At 47.7% G+C, this 26,374-nt stretch overlaps 1 protein-coding gene across 1 annotated transcript; it reads right to left on the bottom strand.

The window, feature by feature from the left end:
- Positions 1-473: 473 nt before the first annotated feature.
- TGFBI (transforming growth factor beta induced) lies at positions 474-24,796 on the bottom strand. Its single transcript, XM_067304747.1, has 17 exons — positions 24,637-24,796; positions 21,059-21,157; positions 14,106-14,170; positions 12,816-12,973; positions 11,605-11,769; positions 10,546-10,692; positions 9,725-9,866; positions 8,776-8,988; positions 8,486-8,623; positions 8,099-8,244; positions 7,578-7,714; positions 6,738-6,868; positions 4,668-4,792; positions 3,594-3,696; positions 3,074-3,153; positions 2,167-2,191; positions 474-1,549 (listed from the first exon to the last, which is right to left on the bottom strand). Exons 1-17 carry the CDS (start codon positions 24,744-24,746, stop codon positions 1,494-1,496), a joined length of 2,040 nt encoding a protein of 679 aa, XP_067160848.1. The 5' UTR covers positions 24,747-24,796; the 3' UTR covers positions 474-1,493.
- Positions 24,797-26,374: the final 1,578 nt, after the last annotated feature.

Here is a 26,374-nt window from a genome sequence, read left to right as displayed (position 1 = left end):
GACATGGAAACACCGGAGTGGCATATCTGCCTTTAGAGGTGAAGAGAATCTAGGTCAAGCTTTCTAGTCAACTGTGCAACCCTTCTTCTTTCCCACCCTGAATGCTGGGGAGAACCTGAAGGTGGCAGGAAGCCACCAAATGGGGAAATGAATCCAAGGGGACCCAAATGCCCCGGTGACCGGCGTGAAAGGAAGCACTGTGCATCTCTCCCCTCTCATGCAACTTCAGGTCTTCACTGCATTACAGTCCCATTAGCTCTCCGCGATGACAGCACTGGCCATGCTTCCTGTCCCATTCCCTTTGCAACCCATAAAACTATGAAAGCCCAGGTTTGGAAAGGAGAAATGCTTCTCCGCCCCACTCCAGTAACTATTGGGCCCGTAAGGACTGATTTGGCCAAATACGAGCTCTTCGTTATCAGGTGTTCAAACTGTGCCATCAGCGATTAAAGAAAAGCAAGCATTACCATCACTTGTCATATTTATATTTTTGATTTTATTTTCAAGTTTTATTAAAAAAACAACCCTTATTACAAATGAATCATTTACTGGAAGGCTTCTGCCAGGGAGAACTTTCATTTCAATCTCATTGTGAACAAAACGCAGCACAGTTAAAACCCATAGGCATAAACAAAACCCAATAAAAAAAAAAGAACAGTTCAAATCATAGCTTATAATCATGCAGTTTCCTCAATGTCAACAAGAGGCTTTTAAAAAAAGCCTCTCAATTCAGAATTTCATGGGAGACTTAAAACACAGGGGAAGGAAACACATGCTGGTAAAGAAAACAAAAACAAAGAAACCAGAAAAAAAAAAAAGAATTGCTTGGGTAATGGTTAATGAATTGAACAAATTTACCTCCTCCAAAGCAATTACCATTTCCCTAGCTATGCAATTGGCCCCTGGGTGATGTATTTACCCTGAAAGCTGAAAATACAGAATTCCTGCCAAATCATTCTGGCAAAAATTTCCCAATGCTGGCACTGGTTTGGAGGGAGGTTTCACTGAGATTATACCCAGCTTCCCATTTCGGGAACCTGGAATTTGCAGAGCCAGTCAGTACTGTTCGGAGCCTGGAAAAGGACCTTTAATTCAAAGTCTCCTTAATTGAGATAGCATCATGAAAAGCTCTAAGTATCTTTTTATGTGCTTCTGAATCAGGGTTGAATTAAGCACCCGCCCTTGTACATTATGGGTAACAAGCCCAAAATTGGGTATGTCAAAAACTGCAAATTAATGATTACTTTGTAAAAAAACAAAACAAAATATCCTTAGTGTGAAAACTTGAAGGTCAAAACCAAATAAAAATGGTCTTAAAATATATACATATATATATATATATATATATGGCTTTTAATTTTTCCTATCCTTTTCACTGGAGACAAAAATAAATTTAAGGGTGATATTTGGTTTTTAAAAACAATTCTGTCCTTCTCTTAAGCTGTCAGTGGAGGTCGACGGAGGCGGTGACTGGGGGACACTCACGCGGGCGCTCAGAACCCGCCCAAGTTCTCCTTCATCCTCGCTAGTAGCCTGGAGTAGACGGGTGCTGGAAGAGAGAAGAGCCCAGCTGCATGGGACAAGCACGCGGCATTTCGCTTCCCCCTCTCCTCCCCGTTATGATGAATCTTGCCTGGAGCAAGACAAGTTGCTCGTTCACTGCTAACAGGGCCGCAACATGCTGGAGTTGGCCAAGAGCACCCTCGCTTCTGATGGTCTCTAGTTCAGGCCAAATTGGTCTATAAAGTCCCTCAAGAATGAGATCCACGGCTGATCAATGGCTCTATTTTCAGTCTGCCTTTTCAGTGAATATGCATATCTCATTTCAAGCCAGCGGGGACTTTTTCTGGCTTCCTAATGCCACCGTTGACCCAGGGGAGCCGGGCACGTCCAAGGCAGGAAGGGCAGGCAGGAGAGTTGAAGCTACCTATGTGCACGCCAAGGGGTTTCCTGGGGCCAGATCAAGTCAAGGCTGGTCGTGCACACCCAGAGCCCGAAAGGACAGCCCTGCGCCCCGCTGCCCCGCGTGGCCGACCACCCCCGGAGGCGCTAACCTCGCTCCTGCTCACCCAGCCACACCGATGCGTTAAATGACAGAATAAGCCTCTCTTTGAATGACATACGATAGGAATTAGAACCAGCTAGAGAAGCAGAAATTCGCCTTACCTAGCCGAGGATTCCTTTGAGAAACCTGCACGGAAAGAAAATCAGTGAGCAAAATAAATCTCTGACAACTGCACAGTTTGCAAGTCAATATACATATCCCTATTCTCCAAAAATTATCAAACAGATCTAGACCGTGCTTCACTTGTTTTTAGCAGAAATTACGCATGCATGGACATCCTCCAGATTTTAAAACAGCTCGGCTATCAGAGCAGTTGCTTCCCCAGACAAATTACCATACTGTGTGAAGCCACGCGTGCATCTTTTAAACTTCTGGCTTTGGTCTGCATTACTGGGAGCTCCCTCCCACCAACCCCAACGGCGAGACCATCTGGGAAGTCTGAAATCTTTATGTCTAGGAAGTAGCACGCAGGGCAGGAGGAAGGACGCATTCAGGGAGGACCGCAGGATGCAGGACTACCCTCACCCCACGTCCCAGAGAAGCTCGCAGGGAGCAGTGCAAAATTGCTCTCCTCCGCGGTGCTTGTCTGAACAGCAGTTACGCTTTACAGCTTTTATAAATCACGGGCAAGTGTCTTCTATTTCTGACATTTAGCAAGTCAAATTTGTAACTTGCTAATTCTTATTCTAACACTCCCAGAAGGGCTTAAGAGAGGAATGGATGAATGGCTCTTCAAGACCATGCATGTTATTGCAGGTTGTCACAGATAGTATTGTGCCAAGGCTACATTCACAGTATGTTGCAAACTGTAAGCCTCGTGTTGCAAAATGTCTTACTTCTTACATAATTAAGTCATATAAGAAGGGAGGATTGGTCAGTCTATGAAACAGATATACCCAGTCTCTTTGGAAAAGAAAAGCTGAATGTGGCAAGTTACCTTCAAATCAGTAATAATACCAAAATGTAATTTCAGAAGTACTACTTGATGAGACTTTTTCTGTCTTTTACCTTGGATAACGCCGATGCCTGCTTGAAGATTTCTAATGCGGGATCTGCCGGCTCATCACCTCTTTCTTGAGGCCTTGAAGCTAAGGGCGGAACATAAATAGCATTGAAATATTTTCCCAAGTGCACAGGCTGCTTCCTTCACCTATTTTGGAGGATATGTTGACAATCCAGTAACAGGCTAACCCTCCTCAATAAGCGGCAGTAATCGCCATGCGTCGCCTCTCCCTCCCCGAGCGAAGCAGCCGCCGATGGGACGGGTGGCAGGAGCTAGGAGAGAGCAGTGAACCAAGCCAGGCTTGTCCCTGCCAGCGCGGCACGGAGCAGCAGCTCTGGCAAGAGCAGGTTTTGCTCCGCGAGCGCCAGGTCGGCCGTCCGGCAGCCTGCGCCCCCAACCTGCTCCCTCGCCTTCTGCTGGATTTGTTTTTTAATACGCTTCCTTTGTACAACAGGAATTTTTGTTGGCAGCTCCGCACTAATGCGGAAACCACGCAGCTCTAGGCATTTCTAAACATGGACCTACCCTGAGGCTGTAAGACCGAGTTCACAGCATAAATCACACCGTTCGTGGCCATGATATCGCTTTCAGCAACAGGCTCCTTGTTGATATGTATTACGTGGTTTTTCTGTTAAGAGGGGAAAAAGGAAAAATGTGGAAAACGAGAAGCTTCTGTCACCTGTGGTTTCCAGTTTTATTAGAAAAACCCTCACTTTGCACTCATTCATTTACTCAATGGCTGTAGGCATTTTTGTTGCTCTTGCCAATTAAGAAGAATATAAAATCAAATTATAATTCCAGCAGTTTGTCCTAGAGCGGCCAGCAGGCTCTGGAGCTCTTGACCTCTTCCACGCACGGGCAGGAGTTTTGGGCCAAGACAGCACAGCACATCCCCCTGCTGCCCCCGGCGCACCCAGGGGCTGCTTCCTCACTCGTGCGCTCGGGGAGGAATTGCTTCAGCAGAAGTGGGCAGATCAAGACCCGATACAGGCCAATTCCAGCACGCAAGTTGGCCAACTCAAAGCAGTTGGAAACACCAGCCTTTCCATTTTTGCCATCCTGCATTTCTTCTTTACATGCACAGAGCGGGTCATGAGTTATTAATTTTCTGAAAATATATCTTTTTCCCTCAGTAGAGGATCCTACAGTCTCTTAATTTAGTACAAAGTTTTTGAAATAAAATTATACATCTAAATAAATCCTGCCTTGTTAAGGGAGGACATGCAGAGATCATTTCCATTACACTAAAAAAAGGTGTTTTAGCTGAACAGGCTATTCATTTAATTTATTTATGCTTTTTCCCCCATGACTCAGGAAGAAATTTATTACAGCTCCTGGAAATCATTTACAATTGATCTTCTGGGGAGAAGGCTGAAGTAAACCACATTTCAAGACTGCCAGCTTGTTCAATTGAACACATGGCAACATTCCCTCCGCTACAGTCTCAGAAAACAGTTTTGTGGGACAACACGCACATTTAGAAGAGGTTCCCATACCATCCAGGTGACCATGCTGTGGTGGACCCCAACGTGGACACCTAAACACAGAACAAAGTCCAGCACCCATGTTCATTGCGAAAGCCCACCCGAGGTGACTTACCACGCTGACTTCCAGCTTATCTCCCTGCATGGACTTCAGTCGCACGACAGCCCCGACAGCGCCGCTAACCAGGATCTCATCGGCAACATGGAACTTGAGGATGTTGGCAAGTTCCTTGGCATTACCTGCAGGAAGAAAACAGTGACATCTGCAAAACAGCATCGGAGATTATTTCCCATAGCTCATGCTCTGGAATGACATTATCTGGAAAACAATAATTTCCTGAAAGTGCAAGGAAACAATGTCAATTTAAAAGACCAGGTAGAAGCACCTTGGCTGGAGCTGGCTAAGACACTGAGGCTGATCTTGCCAGCATACAGTGAGGCTGGGAGGTCCAGAACCCTGCAAGTCCAGAAGGACATTCTCCCTAGTACTAGCCCTGCTCTACACAGGAAATCCCCATCTCTTGGTTTTTCAGTCTCCTCTTTCTCTCACTGTGCACTATATGAACCTGCTTCTATTGCTGCTTTCACTTCCCAAAGTAGTTTAGGGAAAAAAAAAAAAAACTATGTTAAATAAGGAAGCCTACAGGATACTCTGCTATTTGCAAATGTCAATACTTCTGCCAGCATCAGTGTCACTTTGCAATACTCTTAATGGGTGAAACTGCAGGATGTCTGGGTGGGAAGGGGAAAAGGGCAGGAGAAATGTCCCTGATGGTTCACAGATAGTAGTAGTGGGATATGGATCAGGCCAGCAATGAGTCTCTCTCAACTCATCTAGCTGTGCTTTGAAGCAGGTCTTAGGAAGATGAACCACTTCCCCTTCCCAGTCCATCTTCCTCCATCTTCTCCTTTAGAGGCTGCAGTGTCACAGGCAAAACCCACAGACAGATGATGAGGGAACAGCTAGCGTAAAAAAACGGCCTCCATCTACAAAACCAGAGCAGCTCCTTCAGCAGGAGGGACTTTTCATCTCACTGCCCATATCTGAATAAACTGTGAGCTTTTTTCCATTACAGTTTTTCTAGGGTGGCCACAATTCACACTGTGCGTCTTCACCAGCATGATTCACTTCTTCGTCAAAAGCATAAGCTAAATATTTGCGTGAAAAAACAAGAACGTTTGAAGTGCCCGCATCTGGGATACTTCATTCCTGCAGCCGTTTACAATAGCTGCAAAACAGTTCTGAAATATTTATACATTCAGCACTAGACTGTATGTGCAGTCTGATATTACCAATTCCTCGTCCATGCACTTAAAAGGATAACTAGCTACCATGGGCAGAGGCTTCCCAAATTATGATGTCAATGTTTGGCTGTGCTTTAATGACGAGAAGATGTTACACTCAGATACCTGACATTGTTTCCAAACCACAGCCATTTTTCAACATGAAGAAAATAAAAGATCCTGCTGCATATACAGAAGAGTGTTATTAAACATTTCCGTGTTTACTTCCCCCCTCATTCAGTCTGTGCTTTTCAGGATATTGGTCTTGGTCTTTGTCTATGCTAGACCAGAATATTTTGTCATCTGAGGATCCGATTGGATTTCCTGCTTTGTCTATGTACACATACACAGAGCAACAGCTCCATCCTTTTAATACTTAAATTTCATACAGCATAACTTGAAGCTGAACGTGGACCAGGCTTTCTATTTGCAAAGCTTACTTTAGACACCCTGGTCCTATGTGGTTGAGAAGCCAGGTGGAATAAGGCCAGCCACATTCTCACTTTTTTCATCCATGATGTGTGAGGCAGAAACCTCAGTCTCTAGAAACACTTTCAGGTTATCTTGCTTACACCACCTGGCAGAGCCAAATAAAAGTCAAAGGGAGTATGTAACACACACTATAAACATGTCTTCCAAGCCCAAGGGAAATATAAGCCCATGCCTTTGCCTTGTAGAAAGCATAAACCCAGGCTCATGCCTTGTAGGAAAGTTCAGGGTCACTCTTCTGTGTACACCCCAAGCTTTCAGCTGGACAGGACATATCAAAACCATGTAGGAAGTCCGTGTTTCCAACAGATAGGGTCAAAGAATGAGACATAGAAGACATTAATCTGAGTCCGTCGTTAAGTATCATGCCAAAAACAGCAGCTGTTCATCTACATGCTCTAAAAATGCTCACCCATTAGTTTGTTCAGTTCTCCTTGTGGCATGGCTCGGAAAGCTTCATTTGTTGGAGCAAACACTGTGAAGGTACCTGGCCTGTTCAAGGTCTCCGTTAGACCTGCAGACTGGATTGCAGCCACCAATGTACTGCAAGACACACACGTATAAAAACTCCAATGGCTTCATCTGTTTAAACTATGTTGGTCTTTGAGCAATTGCATGTCATGTTCAAGAGAGAGCTATGAAGTTACAATTGCAAAATTCTACTGGGATCCATCAAACCAATTAGGTAAAAAGTCAGTCAGATGTGAACTGAGCCCTGTGAGATCCAACGAGAACATCTGAGCAACAGCAAAGCAGCCCAGGGTTGCTGAATCCATGGGGACAATGAGGCTAGTGAGGCAACAGAGAGGCCTGACCATAGCGCCTCTAACTGGCAAAGATGGCTTTACAGCCAGGTTTTTAACTATATTAATTTACTCACAACGTCTTGTTAAGGTAACCAAAAAATAAAAATAAAAAATCAGCATTTTCTCAGTTAGGTCCCAACCTAGCTGTCACTAAGCTGATTTAACACTTGGGACAGCAAATGCCACTAGAAACAAATAAAAAATACTTGTTATCTGGATAATTTAAAGCAATGCACACACTCTTGGCTCAGTTGCTACCTGAGGGCTCACAGTTTGTTAATGGGTTATTTGAAGTCTCATTCCCTTTAGGAATAAGACTATGGATTTGGATGCTCTTTTCATGTTAAGAAATTATGTATAGCCATGACTATGATCCACAATAAACAGAAATTGTTTTGACAGCTCTTCTGCTCCGAACTGGCCATTAGGAAGAGCAGAAAGGTCACCTGAAGCGATGATCTGCCTTGAGAACATCCATCACTGAACCAGATGGCGGGGTCAACATTTTGTCCATGCTAAACAGGGTCCCAAACCTTCCTCTCTTGTCATGGGCAGCAATGCAGGCGTTTTCAATGCAAAGGTTCTGCAAACAGAATGGCAGACCAAAGACATCATTAGCATATGCTTTGAAATAGAGATTTTATACTTTCCACAATGCTCAGTTACACTTTTTCATGTTAGTCATAATGTTACAGATGTCAAGCATCGTTCAGCAGCAGAGTGTTTACCGCAGAGAGTAAGGGACAAGAAAATCCAATGTAATCCCTCTGTCCTGCTTGCAACGAACTGGTCATTTAGAGACACTGGTGAAATTCTGACCAAATGAGAAACTCCAACTGCTTTTGAGAAGCTGAGGCTAGACCCTCACCCGGACGTGGACTCACTGATGCACTAGAGATCCAGGATACAAAAGCAGCCCATACAGAGCAACCACCCTTTTATAGCACTGCATACTACAGGAACTTACGTTGCGGTAAACAAAAACTCTCAGTTCCTTGTCACCCAGAGTCTGCAGTTTCTGTCCATGGTAAAGATATTTAGAGGAAAGCTGGTCTCTAACAATGTGGTTCAGAAGTAAATTTTTCATGGAGCTGTCAACGGGGGGATTTCCATCTGCAGCAAAAAATATGGAAGGAACCAGTGATTCACTTAAAATAATCCCTGAGACATTAAAAAGGCCCAAATACAGAATATTATCTACATCGGGCTTTAAAGTTACACGCTACTGCCTATAGCTGAAGCATTTGAGGGAGGGCTTGCATGCTTGTACGCTGCAGCTCTGCTGAAGAGAGACTCTTTGAAGCAGATCTGTGATCCACACTGATGGAAGAAAGGGAATTACTCCTAGGTTTACCTTTGAATGCATCATTTATTGGGGCAAGAAGTGTCACATGCTCACTGCCAGTCAGATGAGAACTGAGACCAGCTTTTCTGAAAAGGTCCATAGATTTGGAAACTTCAGATTCTTGGGCCAACTCAGAGAGAGTCTTAGCTGAAAAGAAAAGCAGAACATAATAACCTTACGTTAAAGGCAATTCACCCAATACTACAAAACATCTACAGTAAATCCAGTACTTCCTTGGCAAAAAGAAAAATAGACAAAAGAAAGGCATAAGGAAGAAAGATGCAGAGAGGCACCGGTACCTGAGTCTGGGATCAGCAGCTCATTAACAAAATGTACGACACCGTTGGTAGCCAGGACATCCTTGTTAGCAATGATGGGCTTCCCGTTGAGGGTCAGCTCCTCCCCACTGCAGCCTACATCCAAGGTGGTTCCTTCCAGAGTCTCCATGGTCAGGCCAGCAATGATGGCCTCAGCGCACATGGCTGATTTCAGTATGTGATGGTTCAAAAGGTCTGTAAGAGAAGTAAGTGCCTTAGAGAGCTGGAAAAATCAGCCATGTAAATATCATTGGGTGGATTATTGTAGCTTTTAGGGGGTCTGTTCAAAGGCAAGGGTGTCCCGTATGGCACAATGTAGGGCTCCACTCCAAAAAGATGTACAGTAATTTCAAATAGGCCACTTGGGATGCAGGCTGTGAAGTCAAGTGCCTGAAAAGAACAATTTTTATACACCTTTGTCAAATTAGGAAATGTTTCATGTAGTTAAGATGTTTGACTCATTTGTCAGGGGAAGGTGCACTGATTAGATACTATTTCTCTTTCACCTTGCAAGAATAATAGAAGCCACCATCATCTACAGGAGTGCTAAAGGATCGACTGTCTCGTGAATCTTCTGCAGCCTTTCCCATTCAGATCGCAGTCTTGAAAAGAGACCGACTAGGAGGCAAACTCCATCGCTCCCATAGAAACCCCAGCCAAAGTCCCCCAGGGAACACACTGGATAACTTGGAAAAGGGACTGTTTCAGCGCCCTCCTCCACATCTGGATAACACACACTTTGCCACATCTATCATGTCCAGCTCTAAAGAAGTCTGCGCTGTCCAGTTTAACAGCTGAAGGCTCTCAAATGAGTTTATTCTAGCTGTTACCGGAGTGCATCAGGGATCAGTTCACATCTATTTGAAAAGGCATTTAGAGAACCGCAAAATACCCTTCAGTCTCCCAACATGCTCAGTAAACAAGCCCTTACCCCTGAGGGCCTCTGGGTCCCCCAGGATCCGGTTCAGCGTCTCTCGTGGGATCTTCTCAAAGGCTTCATTGGTTGGAGCCAAGAGCGTGTACTGGCCTTCGTTTTCCAGCAAGCTGTTCAGGTTGGAGGCAGCCACAGCAGCCTTTAGAGGAATGAGGAGGGAGGGTAGAACACATTCAGCAAGAATACAGTGGTCGGCAACTTTGCCCAGTCACTTAGGGCCAGATTTACTAGGGTATTTATTATTTTGGAACACTTTAAAAAATAAATAAATAGCCTCTTTCAGTACTTTGGTACTTTTACAAATTTTATCCTGCCCCTTGGTTCTCTCTTGTGCTCCAATATTTTGAGCACAAGATGGACAGAGCCTTTTTGGTAGTCTTTCAGAGTTAGTTCTAATACGCTGAAAAGCCTGGAAAGGTTCGCAGTGGTTCCAGTGAATAATCCAGAACAGAACCTAAAGCTGGCTAACTGCCAAACCCTTGTGTTTTTTCAAGTTATTCCTTAACTTGGCAAATAGCAAGTCAAATAAATTGGTACCCATCAAATCTGAACAGTTAATATCACCCAAGGCAAAGATTCCCATAAAAAAGTGAGGAGCCAGACTCAGGCTACATCTTTCTACTGACAGCAGCAGCAGGGTGGCACTTGCACTGATATCAAGCTTTTCTCTTCCTAAAGCAAAATAAGCTATATTGGTACAAGGATTTTTATCAGCAGCTTTAGAGTCACAGCATTTAGGTGTTGGCAAGCTCTTCATTACAGTTCCTCGGGAGGGAACATCTTTAAGGTCCCCTGGAACACACATGGGATGGACTCACCCGGAGAGTTTCCAAGCTATCTTCGGTTTCAATGATATGCTGAATGCTGTTTGTAGTGGTGGCGATGACTTTGTCAATGACATGAACCACTCCGTTGGTGGCATGGTGGTCAGCTTTCAAAAGCCTGGCACAGTTCACAGTCACAATCTGCAGAGGAAAAGAGCCACAGGGTGTTATGTGTGTTGAAACAGGAAGGTAAAGCAGCCTCTGCTGTTTTTCTATTTTAAACGCAGTGAGTGCTGTAATACTGAATCAGCAGGAGCAGAAATGTGGTTTCCTAGAAAAACAAATGAAGAATGAGAATGTTCTATCCAAAAACACATTTGAAACATTTTATATTTAAAGAGCTTTGAAAGTAATCAGTGGTTTTGTCTACTACGCACCAGCAAGACTAAGAAAATATGTCACATCAAACAGTTATGCAAGTGTAATGTTGTATACCAGAATGTGCAACTTTCCTGCAATATCATCTATGAAACTATCTGCTTATAAATATTCTATTGAAGCTCCACTCAAACATGTTGCCTTAATCAATAACCTAAGCATTTTCAACCTAAGCATTACTGAGTCCTGGAGGTCCAACGACCGTGTCGGAGGCGCAAGGTAACAGAAGAGCAAGCCTACTGTGATAAAGCTTAAATCCACTATACAGCAGTCCATGTCCTTCACAGGCGCCTTCTAGGGGGCCACAGATCTAAAAGATTCTGGTTAGTACTGTGTAATTGAGCACCAACAGGTATCTGCGTATAGTCTTACTGAGAACCCAGTTGTAATCTATGGGGGTTGACTAAACATGAACACATCCCTCACACACATCATGCAGGGCTCCAGGTGAGGAGAAAAGGGTCCCTGAACGTGGTTTGGATGAAGGCAATAGTTTGCCCAGGGATAACAGAGTGCCCTCAACACACAGTGCTGGCCATGTTGTCAAAGTTTCTTCCCTAGAGTTTTTAAACCTTCACTTTTATCCTCAAAAAAGAAAACTCAGCTGATATAGTCGATATAGGTCCATTCTCAGCTCCACCTGGGTAACTATGGCATCTCAAAGAGTTGTCTTACCCCATTGGGATAGTGGTGAATCTGGATAGGAAGGTTCTGGTACATTGAATTAAGTGTTGTCCCATGTTTCAGCTCATCTGTTAGGACCCGTTTGTTCACCATATGGTAGCGGAGGGCGTTGAGCAGCTCAATGTTAACATTACTGACTAAGGAATCCAGCGTTTCCTGAAAATAAGCAAAATGAAACTCAGGGCTGAGTACAACTAAGCCTATTGTCCATGAAAGCACCCCCGCACCAGGAGGCCTGGCTGTGTCCAAGGTGCTTCCAGTGAGACCTTACTTTGTGCATACGTGCATGTTTGTGTGTAGGTCTCCAGCTTCCATAAGACTTTATCTTTTGCCTTACAACAGCAGCTACCAGCTCTGACATCCCTGTCCTGGGCGGACAGATGGACAATGGCAGCAAGGTGCAGCGTGGGGTCACTGTGTCAACAGCAGCAGTAAGGTGACAAAAGGCACTGTGCAGAGTCAAGAGGCAATTGCACTGGGAGACCTTCCCCAAGGGCATCGTCCTCACAAGGGGATCTGCTGGTGCAGCTTTGGTGGCAGAGGCTTGGTAGTGGGGACAGACAAAAAACGTCCCTCTCCCTGACCCAACAGCTGTTCTTACATGTTTAGGGACAAGTGACGTAAATATGGGCTGTAACTCAATATAGGCTGTGCAGTCAGGATTCTCTCCCATCCTAGGGATGCTCCATTTGGATCATGGCACCAGCAAGACAGCAGTGAAAATTTTGGGAGGAGAAATTTCATAGGATGCGAAGTGGAAAAATTAAAACCAATATAAAATAAATCTATATGCAATTAAGCAGAGGAATTCACTGATGCAGGAAGGCGGTGAATTTACAATTGGGACTGGATACTTGTGCAAATAGTAAGAATAACTACAGTGGTAAAGTAGAGATCAACAATAAAAGTGGTGGAAGGGATGTTAAGTCTCTTGTTACAGATCTCATGATGATCTCCAACAGCAAGAGACAGGAAAAACTGAATGAGGGGACTGCTATATCCACCCCTTAGAGAGCATCTACACCTTTCTCTAGTGTTGGGCTCTTCCAGAAACAAAGCTCTGGAGCAGATGGATCAGTACGGTGATTCCTGTTTTGGAATATCCTTCCTACATCAGGACTGTATCTGTATTTGCCTTCAGTCTCCAGGGCTGAATATCCACTACAGAAGGAAGAGGAGAAAGAAGAGGAACTGAATCTTACAGCAGACAAGGACGCCCAGGCCTCATTACTTGGGGCAAAAATTGTAAAACTTCCAGGTCCTTCAATTTCTGGTCTTAGGTTAGACCGGTCAGAGTAGAGCTGCGTGGTAGCAGATCCAACGACGCCAAGGGTTTCATAGATGTTTGAAAGCGGCAATGCTAAAAGAAGGAAAGATTATGTTTCCAGCACAACATCATTCATCCTTCACTGTACTTTGCTTAATCAAAAGAGAGCTGCTAGCAAAAACGCTTCTGGAAATGAAGCATGTCAGTGAATTCATATCTGTTCATTAATTAGATAATGAATAATCGTAGGCTGTCAGCTCCAATCTCAGTTATAACAGTGTTACTCAGAATCCACCGCATCTCTGCGGGCTTAAATGGAGTTGCTGTGGATTTTCACACATGCAAACTGGAGGAGAAATCAGAACCTAGCATTGTATCTGGCCTGAGAGACTAAAGTGGCAGGCAAAGATAACCACTGCTTTCGCCCGATCCATCAAGGCTGACAGCTCTTCCCTGGCTGCTCATACCTAGGGCCAGGCAGTCGGACCGCAGCACCAGTTCAACACGAGAATGGGTGGTGAGGGTGGGATTTCACCCCAATTTGTACTTGGTGCCTCTTCTCTGGGACCCTCCTGCAAGAGATGTGAGGCTCCGCAGGACATCCCAACCCCACCGTGGCCAAGCTCTGCCCACCCCGGGGCACAGCTGTGAGTTGCAGCAGCCCTAACGCTGCTGAACTGTGGGCAGCGGGACCGTCACCAATGGCCCCCGTCATCAACCAGGCAGCCATGAGCTCACTGGGGGAAGAGGTGTAAAGAAAACAGAAGCAGAACATGTCTGTCTTCAATAGACCAGGCAATTCCCTTCCCCATCCCCACCGGGGACCAAACTGTATTTTCTATTAAATGCAATTTTGCTAAACTCATGCTTGCCAAAATAGAAATGAGCAGAGACTGGCAGAACTGTCTGTTACTGTACCATTACTGTGTATTGCATTTCCAATAGAGCTATATTACTTGTTGGAATAAGTAATTCCCTGTGGCCCTCCCATGCTTGATTTAGTTTAATTATATCCAGGGTTTTAAATTGTCTGGAACATTTTGCATGCTTTGGAGCTGATCTGGCACTCGGCTGGTGCTCTACTGAGTTTTTTGACTTCTTCATGGCAACATCATGCAAAAATTGCAAAATATCAAATCCACTTTGAATAATTTTCTAACATTCCTCTTTACTAGGCAGCTGTATAATTTTAAAAAGTCTAAATAAATGTCAAACATATTTTTACCAGCTGGGCAGCCTTTTTCTCCAGGAACTTTTTCATATCCAGGACAGCACTCATAACTGATTACTCTGGAATAAGAAATGGATATGGCAGATTAACCAATGGCGTTTCAATTTTTTTTTCCCCCCTGTACTAGCTATACTCTTGTCTATGTTCATCCATATTTGGTGATGTTTCTAAAGCAGACTCTTCACTAGAAATATAGACTTGAACAAAAGACAAACCACAGTTTTTATCTCCTTCAGGACTGCATGTTGCCAATTTCTCCACAGGACAAAAGCAGACAGAAGTTATTTTCAAAACCCACATTTTTCCCAGCGACTTTATTCAGCCTCTATTCAAACAGTGGATGGAAACCAAAGCTGTGATCCCTTAAACTTAAGGTAGCAATGAGATGCAAGCTCATATCAGGATCTACACTGCATATAGAGAAGTAAGGCAGAGAGACCTAGAGGTGAGAGTGGCCATATATATTTACAAATATCTCATAGGCGAAATCTGTGAGGTTTTGGTGCCAGCTATGTATTTCCTAGCCATTTTGCTCTGCAACATGCTATGGAGGACAGACACAACTCAGCAATGACAATAACACAACGAAGACGACTCGCATTTAATACTGAGCAGTTCCATGTTACGGCTGAACAGTCGGACAACGCACATCAATTTTAAGGACTTATCATCCCCAAGCGATGCTCGACAGAGGAAAGCAACACAGGAACGCCGATGCCTTGCATATCCTGGCGTATGTTGTATGTGGGGGGGGTATGAATCACTGCATTCATCCTCTTCCCACACGCATCAACCTCACCGTTTTGGGCTGCCCTGGACGGTGGCTGCTGTCACGTCTGACCACTGCTTGGACAACACACTGCAACTCCAGTACGTCTGCTTCACCAAGCCAGCAGAGCATTTCCTCTTCATTTCACCCCATTCTTGTCCACCATGAGAAACTATCTGCCTGCATACAGCCAAGTCCACAACGCAGGTCTTGAAGGCCCTGGTGCTCACCAGCTGATGGGGAAGGAGCATCTCTGGCCTTGGATACATTGGCCAAAGGGGCTGGAGCGATCGAGCAAGCCCCTCTCTTAGCCCCGGGTACCGTGCAGGCACCCTCGGTGCGGTGCACAAGCATCTCCTTCTGGCCGGCAGCAAACTGCCTGCTGTTTTTAAGCACTATCCCTCCAGGACAAAACCGAGGGGGTTGGAGACCTGCACAACTCAGGGCCGCTCTGCAGATTTGCGGAGCCTAAACAAGCAAGAGCTGGCTGAAGGCTGTGGCCATCGTCTGCAACTCTATGGAAACTAAAAAGGCTCATCTGATTCTCAAGCTGTCCGTTTAAGGGAACATGTTTCAATATTAAGAGGGAAAAAAAAAAAACAGAAGTTTTCCTTTCACTTTTCACAGGGGGTTCTTTCCCCTATTGCTCTTACTCTTGGTACGGGAGGACCGAGGCCCCTGACTGCTGGGCCAGCCCGCGTGGGGACAGGTATTCCTCGTGAAGGCAAGCATTTCCCTGGGCTCCCAGCTGGATTCGGGACAAGTCCGATGCTGTAGCGCAAGAGCTGAGCTTCAGCACGCTCCGTTAAAGAGAACGGAAAAGCCCCAAGCTTCGGATCTTTGTCATCGTTTTAACGCTGTTAACAAAGAGTGGAGAGGCCTGGGGTTTAGGAGGGAATTCTTCGGGGTAATTAAGAGCCGGTAAGTGAAACAAATACCTGTGTTTCTGTGACAGAAGCAAATAAATTCGGTGTCACGGTCTCCTAAGAGAATTGCAAAGCAAACCCAGACTGATTGTCTAGACATTATATATGCCATGTGGGAAAGAGTTTGCCTAAAGCAATCCCTTCCTTTGACTACCGGAGATCTTAACACCCTGCTGTTCCACTTTTCCCAGCTCCCCCGTCTCGTGTTCGTTAGAAACACACACTCCCCCCCCCCCCGCCCCAGCTCCAATTTCTCTTTTTTTCACCCTAGAAACTAAATCCAGTCTAGACAGTTCCCTTGGTTCACAACTGTAATCAAAGACGAAGAGCCGATTAAAGAGAAATCATTCCAAAGTTCAGCATAAATAATTCCCGACTGCTGACGTAGGCTTTAAAAGGCTTATTTATAGATCGATCGGAGACTAATGAGCTGTGACTAGGCGAGCGGGAGGCTCACGTGTGCGGCGTGCAGAGCGCGGTGCCGGTGGCTTGGCGATGCCCCCACACGGGACAGAGCCTGCGGAGAAGGCACGGAGCGACCCCGCCGCCACCGGCTCCGGCATCCCGCCGAGGGGATGCTCATGGCAAGGCTGGCGTGACGGGGCCAGGCCACCGAGGAGCTGGTGGCTCGCACCCACCGCCAAGCACCCAGGCTCATGCGCCCGCCCACCAGCCTCCCTTGCCCTTCCCTCCTCCAGCCCCTCTGCCCTTCCTCCCACGCTGCCCCAGAGGACCTCGGCTGTGATTTTTTTCCTTTTTCAAGTTGTCCAAGCACCACTGCGCTTCTGCAAAGGGCCAGGGGAACACAAAGGTGCCTGGCCAAGCGTTTTACTGCAAGAAGTGAGAACTGGGGACCAAAAAAAAAACCATCTTTGACATCAGCCCCTTGGACCTCCCATGGCCGCTCATTCCCTCCCTCATTCGCCGGCCGCTGCATTTCAGTGCTAAGGTGCCCCAGGTGTCCCTATGGGAAGGGAGGCTGTTGCGTTGTGATGTCCTGCTCCGCTCGGTTCAGAGCCAGCCCCTGCAGCCCGCCAGAGCTGGGTGACTTGCTTCATCCTGGTTCCTGTTGGCTCCACGCTTGGTGCCACACCGAGGACCTCCAGGAATGACCTCAGCCACGAATCGGGGCAGCACGAGCTCTTTTTGATGGACCTGAAACCAAGCCAAGAGCCTGCCCAGCCCATCACAAAAGTCTCCCGCTGCCTGTGCACACCATGAGCATGGGTCCGGCAAGGAAGGGAAAGCGTTTCCACCTCGCAGCCAGCGCGACCAGGCAGCCGGCTCCCACCTTGGCCCTGCTGCGGTTCCGCACCAGCGGCTCAACCGCCCGCCGGAGCCCGGCGGCCCTTGGACTTGCCAAGCGCAGTAGGTATTTCTGGTGTCCGGTCAGCGGTTACGCACCATTACATCTCCGCGCAGCCGATGCCAACTCTGCGGGTTAAATAAGCAATGCCCTCGCACAAAGTGCGTTTGTCATCCACTTTGCGACGCCTGCGACCGCAGCTTCCTGACCGCCTCGTTGAGTAATCTGGAGTCAAATCTTTACAGTTATTCAGACTTAGGTCTCAGAACACTGTAGTCTCTAAATGCCTACGTGTGTTTGACTGCAGAAGCAAGCTTCCTCGGTTTTATTAGTCATTGTTCCACCGCCGTTGCATTTTGAGAATCTGAAATTAAATTTTAAGTGCATTTTTCAAGGTAATAAAAATAAGCTTAAGCATATATTAGTGAATAAAGATCCATCTGTAATAATTTCCTGTAATAAAACCCATATGTTTTGTTTTTGTAAAAAGAGTGCCAGAGACTCATTCTTTCCCTGGATTGGCGAAAGTACTTCGGACAAAAAAGGAATGTTAATTTAAAAGGAAAAAAAAAAAAGAAGAAGAAAGTATTAAGGAGCAACTTACTGCTACTAGTTATTCCTCAAAAAAAAAAAAAAAAGCAAAGAAAAAAATAAGAAAAAAAAAGCAGAATTGATATAAGTTGTCTTTTTGTTCTCAAGACAAACTAATGTGAGGGGGGGGAGGGGCATTTAATTGCAACCCTAATTCTGGAAGAATGAGTCTAGTGCATTAGGGAATTCGAAAAATATTTAAAAAAAACACAGAAGGCAACTATGAGAATATATGCTATTAAATTATTTCTGTGGCCTACGGAATAACCAACAGTGGAAAATTACCTAATTATCAAAACAATCTTGTTTCAGTGCTCATTAAAATCAAAGCAGTGTCAGACTTCTTGCCAACTATCTTATCTCACTTCATCAGCAAGTAATGCAATGCTAAAATGCACATAAATCCTCCATCCAATTTCTTCCTAACTGTGCAAGCCAAATCTTCAGCAAAGAGAAGAACACCAAAGAAAAAAAGCAGATAAGGAGGCGGGAGTCCCCCTCTGACGCACGAGTTGAAGTTTCCATGCTGCACATACAGCGACACTAGACCACTCCACCGCGCTGGGCCAAAAGACACATTTCGAGGAGCAATCCTGCCAATCCCCACCACCAAGCCTCACACTTACTATCTTGACCTTCTTCCGTCTGGAGAGAGCCACAGCGCAACTCCCCGTGGCGCCCGCTGCACCCACCAGAGTCGTCCTGAGGGCTGTCAGTCATGAACCCCAACAGCCACCATGAGCTGACGCACGTTGAGTCAAGACTAAAGACCAGACACATCTGTGCCTTCCGGGCTGGCTTTCCTTGCTGCTCCATGTCTCTGGATGCAGGATGTGATCATCCTCGAAGGGGTGAAGTCATTACTTACTGCTACAGGCTTGCAGCAACTTTTCCACCGTCCTCACTCAGTGCAACATTTCAGTTATCTGAGCCAACTTTGGAGGAGCTCAACCTTGCTTCTCTACCTGGTCTCTTGCTGACCTCCCTCCCTCCTACCTATGCAAAACAGTGTTCAAAGCAGGAAAAGAAAAGAAGTCAAAGCAATTAAAACTCTCTTCCTAGAGCCTGGTATTTGCACCTGCGATGCACTTCCAACTTGCAGCAGCACTGACCCTTTAAGCAAATATGAAGGATAACGGACAGGTCAAATGAAGAGTAAGTAGATGAGAGATGGGCCAAGCATCTCTCATCCCAGCACTGCCATTCTCATGGGTGGACAAAGCCTTCTAGGAACATGCTTATCCACAAATCCACCAGCCTCTGATGGGATAAAGCTCCACCATGCCCACTGCATTGAAGGAGAGGATCCATCTGTCAGAGGAAGGGCCTAAGCACACAGCCTCAGGAGAGGGCTTCTGGTCATAAATCCTCAGTGAAGGCTGGAACCATCCAGTTATGCTGATTAACAAGCCAAATCCTGCCCATTTCTGGGATTTAAAAGTATCTCCTGTTCTCAAAACATCTCATTGACCAGCTCAGCCACATGCAGAGGGCCAGTTTGAGGATTCACATTCTGCAGCATTAACTCTGCTCGCACCCTCTCCCGGGAGCTGAGAGGCTCCTTGACACTTGCTTTTTTAAGAGTCTGATTGCTGCAGCATAACGCACCGTGCCCTTTACAGCCTGCATGACTCCTGATTGCTTCCATACGCCAGGAGGACCACATCCAGTGGGAGCCGTCACCGGCAAATGTTTGTAATCAGAGCTGTCCCAAAGACCTCAGGAAAATCTGAGTCCAGGCACATGTCTTTTGTTCTGCACAGGCACTGCTACGGGTCAAAGTAAGGCCTGGCTCAAAAATAACTAGGAAGAGAGCAAGACAATAAAACTCATTGTCAAGATGATGCGAAGTGAAGAATATTTAGCGAACTCCTGGTATAATGAGGCCATTATCTCATAGGTTCACGCAGGTTAACACTGTATGCTTTTCTCTCAGCAGTGCATCATTGGATTAGACGTTTGGGTGAAACCAGAGAAAATGAGGTCAGAGGAAATCACTGCATCTCCTCAAATGAAGTCATGAAATGTTGCTAGGTGCCAGTTGTTCTACCTCTTTCCAGAGACATGCAGCAGAGTTTGTCTCTGCCAAATACAGCTGCACACTTGGATTACCTGAGGCTTAGTTTTTGATTTATTTCAGAGCTAAAGAAATTTGCGGCTGGACCTCTTCATCTTTAAGTGATTTTAACAGCAAAGCTGTCCCATATCCAAAGCTGAGTGAGGTTTTGTTTGGAGACCCACTATACTACTCCATTACCACAAGGATCTTCTACAGAGCAAGCAACGATGATACCATATTGCCATGCCATAATCTGATCCATTTTACATCAAGGACATTTCAAAAAGGCCATCATTTAGCCAAGATGAGAGTCTCAGCTCTAAGCATCTAAATTAAGTCTTCCCAGATTCGGTGGTTTTGTAGAATTAGGTGTGCATGTGGGGGAGGGGGTGGATTAGCTTTTTTACAATATTGACACTTCTTTTCTTTTTGTAAAGACAATTGGACATAACAGAAACCACTACACATGCTCAGTATATGCTGCAATACACCCTCCTAAAAGTTTTCCTATTTTAGATGAATCCATGGGTAACATAATGAAAGGCCAAAAACTGTGCACAGTGACAATTCCTGTTTTGCATCCCTCCTCACAATACCAGTACTGGACACTCAAAACTCAATCTGATAGCCAGGAAACTCAACTGAACCAATCCAAGCAACTAAAATAAAACCAATATAGCCTACCACAGTGAAAGATCTCTAAGTCTGCTGTTTAGCACAGAAGCAGAGTTTATTTAATCTGCAGAACATAATGGTATGTTGCATTAGATCAAATTACAACTTGCATAGGACCACACCAGGAACACACACTGGATGACTTTCTCCTATCTGCTCTTCTAGGGAAGCTATGCAGCATTGGGTCTAGGATTGAGAGAGACACAGCTAAGTACTAGAAAACATCTGGTACACACTTCATTACAGCACTGAGAGTTATATAAGTATATATAGAAATGCAATTAGAATAAATGATCGGGTTTTGAATTTATATAGTACTTTCCATTCTTACCATCTAAGTGTTTCAAGATCACATTTGGCATTTGAGAAAAACCAAGGCACGAACATTGCTTTGGGAATAAAAGGCCAAAACAAACCTTAACATGAATATGGACAAGCAGCCAGTCGCCTGCCCGTGCCTTCACCAGGAAAGGAAACGAACACCTCAGGATTGAGGCGGCGTGGGAAGCCCCTTTCCATGCCCGATGCCAATGGACATCACTCGCCCACGGACGCATCCCACGACGCCCAGCAGCGGGGCTCTTTGGGGAGGACCCCGGCATCGCTCTTGCAAGTACTCACGTGGATTTGCCGCAGATTTTCCGCTGGTACCACTGCTTGCAGTTGGTGAAATATTTCCGGTTCGTCCCAATGAGCTTCTGCACAGCGCACACGTTGGGGCTAGAGCGGGCGACAAAACAGAACAGGAGCTTGTGAGTCTCCCCTCTCTCCATCCCTGCACAGGAGACTAAGACAGGCCCCATCCAGAAATGCCTGAAAAGCCTGAAAAGCGTGTTTATGAAGAAGGAAACTTCTATAGCTGCAAGTTAACCTTCTAGGACACCAGAACATACAACGACTATTATAACCTGAATGCTGAGCTACTGATGGGTAAAACGAACAAGCGACTCAGTACACTGCGAATTCAATGCACACTTTATGATAGCATATATTGACAGTGGCTATACTGTGTCAGTCCACAAGGTCCCAAGAGCTCTCTCTGCTCAACCAGAAAATCACACGCTTGAGTTACATGTGTGACTAATCCCACTGAAATCTGACTGCAGCCTCCTAGCTTTCTAAGTGGGGTCATTGAGAGCAGAGATGTGGTCAAACAGGGGTTTACTCACTCCTAGTCTGGCCAGCACGGCTTTTCCCCACGCACCCTGGCTTGCTGCACCCTTGGCCCATGGATATGGGCCAGGCAAAGTCATTGCATGAGATAAGATTTATGGATCGGGGTTGCAAGGCCACCGACTGCCCCTGGGTTTTGAGCCAGAGGTGGAGCGAACACCCAAACAGGCTGTGGATGCTCAGCCCAACTGCGGCTGTATTCCCAACACCAAAACCATGCTCCAGTTACAGCCCAGGAACCAAAAGTTTGTACAGCATCACTTGCCAGGGAGGTGGGGGAGAAACAAGTAAGTAAAACACATAAATCATCACTCCATCAGAAGCACTCTGCACTTTCCAAGGCAGCTTGCACTTGTGCAGCCTAGGTCCGGAGGAGGCATGGAGATGCTGTTGCAAAGGTCTCGCTGAGCTGTTCAGGGAGAGCTGGCAGCCCGTTTCACACTCGTTTGGACGGAGAACCTGTCTGCTCGCCTAACCAAAGCGGCCTCCACCGCCTGACCACCTCGTCCTCCTGCGGACTCGTTCGCTCCCCACCAGCGTCCCGAATTCAGCCCTCCGAAACGGGCCGGCCTCCCTGTCATTAGCATGAGTTAACGCCGAGCGCGCTGCCAGCCTCCGCGGGAGCTTGGCTCGCCTTCAATAAGCCTTTGTGGAGCTGGCCGTGCCGAGGCAGGACCCAGGCCGGCGCGGCCCCGGCACCCCCAAACCTCCCCCGGAGACCAACCGCAGGGAACAAGGGTTACCCAGGAATGGCAGTGCGTTTCTGCTGGAAAGCTTTCTATATAAAATGCAGAGGGCAAGGAGAAAGATTCGACACTAAAACGCTCAGAAAACCCCAAGCCAAACTTGCAGCTGGTGCAAGCTGACCCACGCTCAGGGATTTCCAGGCCAAATCATCGCTCCGTGACTCAGCCCACCTGGGCTATGCCGGCCCTGCGGCACCTACATGTGGCTCCAATTACATCCAAAGTCCACATCTTGCCTCGATTTCAGCGGCTGGCAGAGGACAACCCCTCTACTACTCGTCTCAACAGCCCTGGCTACCGAAGGCTAGGTTGATCATTGCCGCAGGAGCCCAGCTCCGCAGGGCTGCCGCTTGCATGCTCACTTAGCGGTCCGATCCTTCCCAGCTTTTCCCGGCGCAGAAAGCCGCCCCGAAGGTCTGCACTATCAGCGATTCCTGCAGCAAGGCGGCAGGAGCTGCTCCCCGCCACGTGTGTGCTGGGGCTCTGCCCGGTCTGGCTTAAAACGCACTAGCCAACGCTCTCGCGTTGTCTTAACCCTCTTCTTATATTTCTCAGCTGCACTCCCTCTCCCTGACCTGACACAGAATTCACTTAAAAAAAAAAAATTTAAGACGTCAAAGTTGTGCTGCAGAGCCAAGTTCTGCCACTGAACTCGCGCTCGGCTCCGCAGGGGCATCGCTGGGGCAGGGCGACGTTCACGGGCGAACGGTGTGGATTCGGGCCGCACGCCCTTTCTGCGCTCCCTGCAGAAAGCCAGCAACACACCTCGCCTCCAACAGCGTTTTGGCTGTTTCTTCGTTGCTGCATCTGTTGGACACACCGTTAATCAAGGGTCATAACTCACCGATGTTTAAAAATTAGTTTGTTATGTAGTGCTTCTGCCATCAGAAAAGGACCAGTGAGCCAAATCCTGCTGTAAACTACGCTGCATTTATATCAGCATAACTTCACGTCACCCTGGCATAGCAATTCCTCACGTCTCTCAAAAACCTTAGTCACCAGCATGGGCTGTAATCGTGTCTTACCACGTGCCTCCATCGACTGCACTGGGAATAACCGGCTTCTCTCTTCAGAGTCGAGCACGCTGGTTTACCCCAGAACCGCACTAACTTGCCAGGTCTGAGCAAACTTCTGCCTTAGGCTATGGGCAGAATTGGGTCTTTGTTTAGTTTCAGATCATGCAAAGACGAAGAAGAACACTGTATTTGTACGGAAATCACCATAATTCTTTCATCGCCGACAACTTCCAAACAGGCATCAGCTCAGATTTTGTCTATTAGATTCTGTACCCGATTAGACAGGCAATCAGTGTACCCCATTACAAATACTGCCCTGGATCCCTGCCAGGTGCTCTATCAAACTGCAGTATTTCAGTCTTTTTTTTTTTTTTTAAAGCATTTCATGATCCTGCCTTCAGCAGTCCATTTAAGTGGAAGCTACAGTTCAATCAATGTCACCATCGCGAAAGACAAAAACCAGCTGAAACGTCTGTCCATCCTTTCACCCCACCTAATTCCCAATAAATTTTTAAAAACGGTGGAAACAGCTACTAACATCTGGTTAGTTTTCTACCAGTCAAACTACTAGCATCCATAATGTATTGCCAGCCCAGCAGGAGATGTCTAGACGCATTTGGGGGATATTCCTTATCTCAGAAGGCTTAAGATTAGACAAGCCATTACTTTTAGCAGGAACATTTCCAAGACGTCCTGGGGGCTCCAGTCAAAGAGTAAGTTGGTGCTTACTCCCCAGAGATACCCACCCACCATTAAAACTATTTTTTTTCCCCTATAAATCCTTGAAAACAGAGTTCCTCCCACAAAGAGCTTAACAGTTTAAAGTTTGAGGCCTTTTTCTTTTTTTTAATGAGGATGGACTGATAAAAAAAAGTCATTCAGCGTCTCAAGTGACCTCTGGACTATTAAGCACCTTGGAAGAAGGAAGTTAGTTAGTTAGTTAGTTGCCTCGGGACGAAAGTTAGTCGCCTCGGGACGAAAGGGGACCGGGCGCAGGTGGAGGGCGCGGGAGGCAGCGGCGGGCGGGCGGCGGCGGGCGGGACCCCCCCGGATCCCCCCCGGCCTCTCGCCCCCCGCCAGGAGCCTCCCGTCCCCGGCGGAGATGGAGAAGCAGCGCGCAACCCCCGCGGGCCGCTTCCGCCGTTCCGCGGCAGCGCAAAAGCAGGGAAAAAGCTCCCACCTCCCCAATTTTTTGATTTGGGTTGTTGTTTTTTTTTGGGGGGGGGGGGGGGGTCGGCGGCGGGGGGAGCGGGACCCGCCTTACCCGTGCTGCCGGCCGCGGAGCCGGCTGTGCTGCAGGACCTGCTGGTAGGGCGACTTGGCGGCGGCGGCCAGGCCCAGCGCCAGCGCCAGGAGCAGCGGCGGCAGCGACATGGCCGGGGCGGCGGCACCGGCACCGGGGCGGGACGGGACCGGACGGGACGGGCCGGCGGCGCCCGCGCGCCCCGTTAAATGCGGCGGCGGCGCGGGGGCGGGGAGCGGCGGCGGCGGCGGGGCGGGGAGGGGAGAGGAGAGGGGCCGGCGAGGGCAGCCCTCCCCCAGCCCTCCCTCCCTCCATCCCCCCTCCATCCCCCCGGCCTCCCTCCCTCCCTCCCTCCCTCCTCCCCCGCGCCCGGGGCCCCGCGGCGGCGGCGGCAGCAAGCTGCCAGGGCGCGCTCAGCATCTCCTCCCCGCTCCTTTTTCTCTCTCCTTTCCTTCTTTCCTACTTTTTCCCCTCAACTTTTCTGTTGTGATGCTGCCTCCGTTGTCCCTCCTCACCTGGCGCCATCCTAGCGCCCGTTGGCATCACGTCCCCCCCTTCCCTGTTGGCATCGCGTCCCTCCCATCCCCGTTGGCTGCCGGTGCTGTCTGGGGACGCAGCCGGTGAGCGGATTTGGGTTTCTTTGGGTTTCTCTTTTTTTGCACCAAAGAAGGGGCAGCAAGGCCGCCGGCCTCCCTCAGCGTGTCCCCTGGGCCGGGTGGCCTGTGTCCTGTGCAGCTCGGGCCGACCTCAGGGTGAATTTGACGGCAAAACGCAAGCCACCCTGTTGTGCTGTGGGGCAGGAGAGGTGCCGGTGAGATGAGTCCCGGTGAGATGAGTCCCTGCAAGCCAGCGCCGGCCAGGCAGCAGCCTTGCTAGCACCGGCTTTGCAGCAGCTTGCGGGGGGAAACCGCTTCCAGCGAAGGGCAGAGCGCGCTGCTCCGTGCTCCTTGTGCCAGGACGGATGGCCGAGCACCCCGGGCTCCCCGAGAGCCACCCCGTGCGGGAGTCCCAGAGGGCCGAAGCGCGGGTGAAGCACGAACACCCAAGGTTTCCTGCGCAGCGTCGCCTACGAAGGAGTCCCGACGCGCCTGGCTCCCATTTTAGGCATCTTGACTAATTGCAGCATCCCAACCGTGTTTTCAGGGAACCCGCTCTGATTGGGACTGACACCAAACTTGAAGCGCTCGGCTCTCCCTAATGCTTCCTGGGAAGCAGAAGTGGTCACTTCATGGCCACTTCTCTTAGGAACAGGCTTCTTCGAAACGTTCACGCAGATTTGCAGCCTGGGCGGTGGCCAGAAAGGGCAGCTGCTCCGCAGAAGAGAGGAACCAAAATGTATCCTGCGAGAAACCACCAAGCCAAACAGAAGAAGTCTTTAGCAATAATAAATCCTTTATATTTACAGTGATATTTTCCCACAGTAAATAAACCTCATTAACGTAAACAGCACTAACGCATCTTGGATAAAAGGCACCAAATCCTTCCTCGGTGTCCGGGAAGTGCCTCGCCGCTCCCTCCATCTAGGTAGGTGAGTCACAAACCTGCAAGGGCTCATGATTCCAGCCCCAAAGACAAGAAATAGAGGTTTCAGGTATCCCTGAGCAGAAGGTGAGGTTTTGGACATTGGTGAGTTGGACATTCAGCGAGGTGCGAAGCCCTGAGCAGGCCCGCAAGCACCTTCCTGCTGGCAGATGCACCTTTCCAAAGAGGATCTCCTCTCCCTGGAAGCACAGAGCCCCGTGTCCCAGGACGAGCCTCC

The sequence above is a fragment of the Apteryx mantelli genome, chromosome 14, assembly GCF_036417845.1.
Source record: "Apteryx mantelli isolate bAptMan1 chromosome 14, bAptMan1.hap1, whole genome shotgun sequence".
Lineage (NCBI taxonomy): Eukaryota > Metazoa > Chordata > Aves > Apterygiformes > Apterygidae > Apteryx > Apteryx mantelli.
Note: the sequence above shows the minus strand (reverse complement) of the source record. Positions and strands in the feature narration are given on the sequence as shown.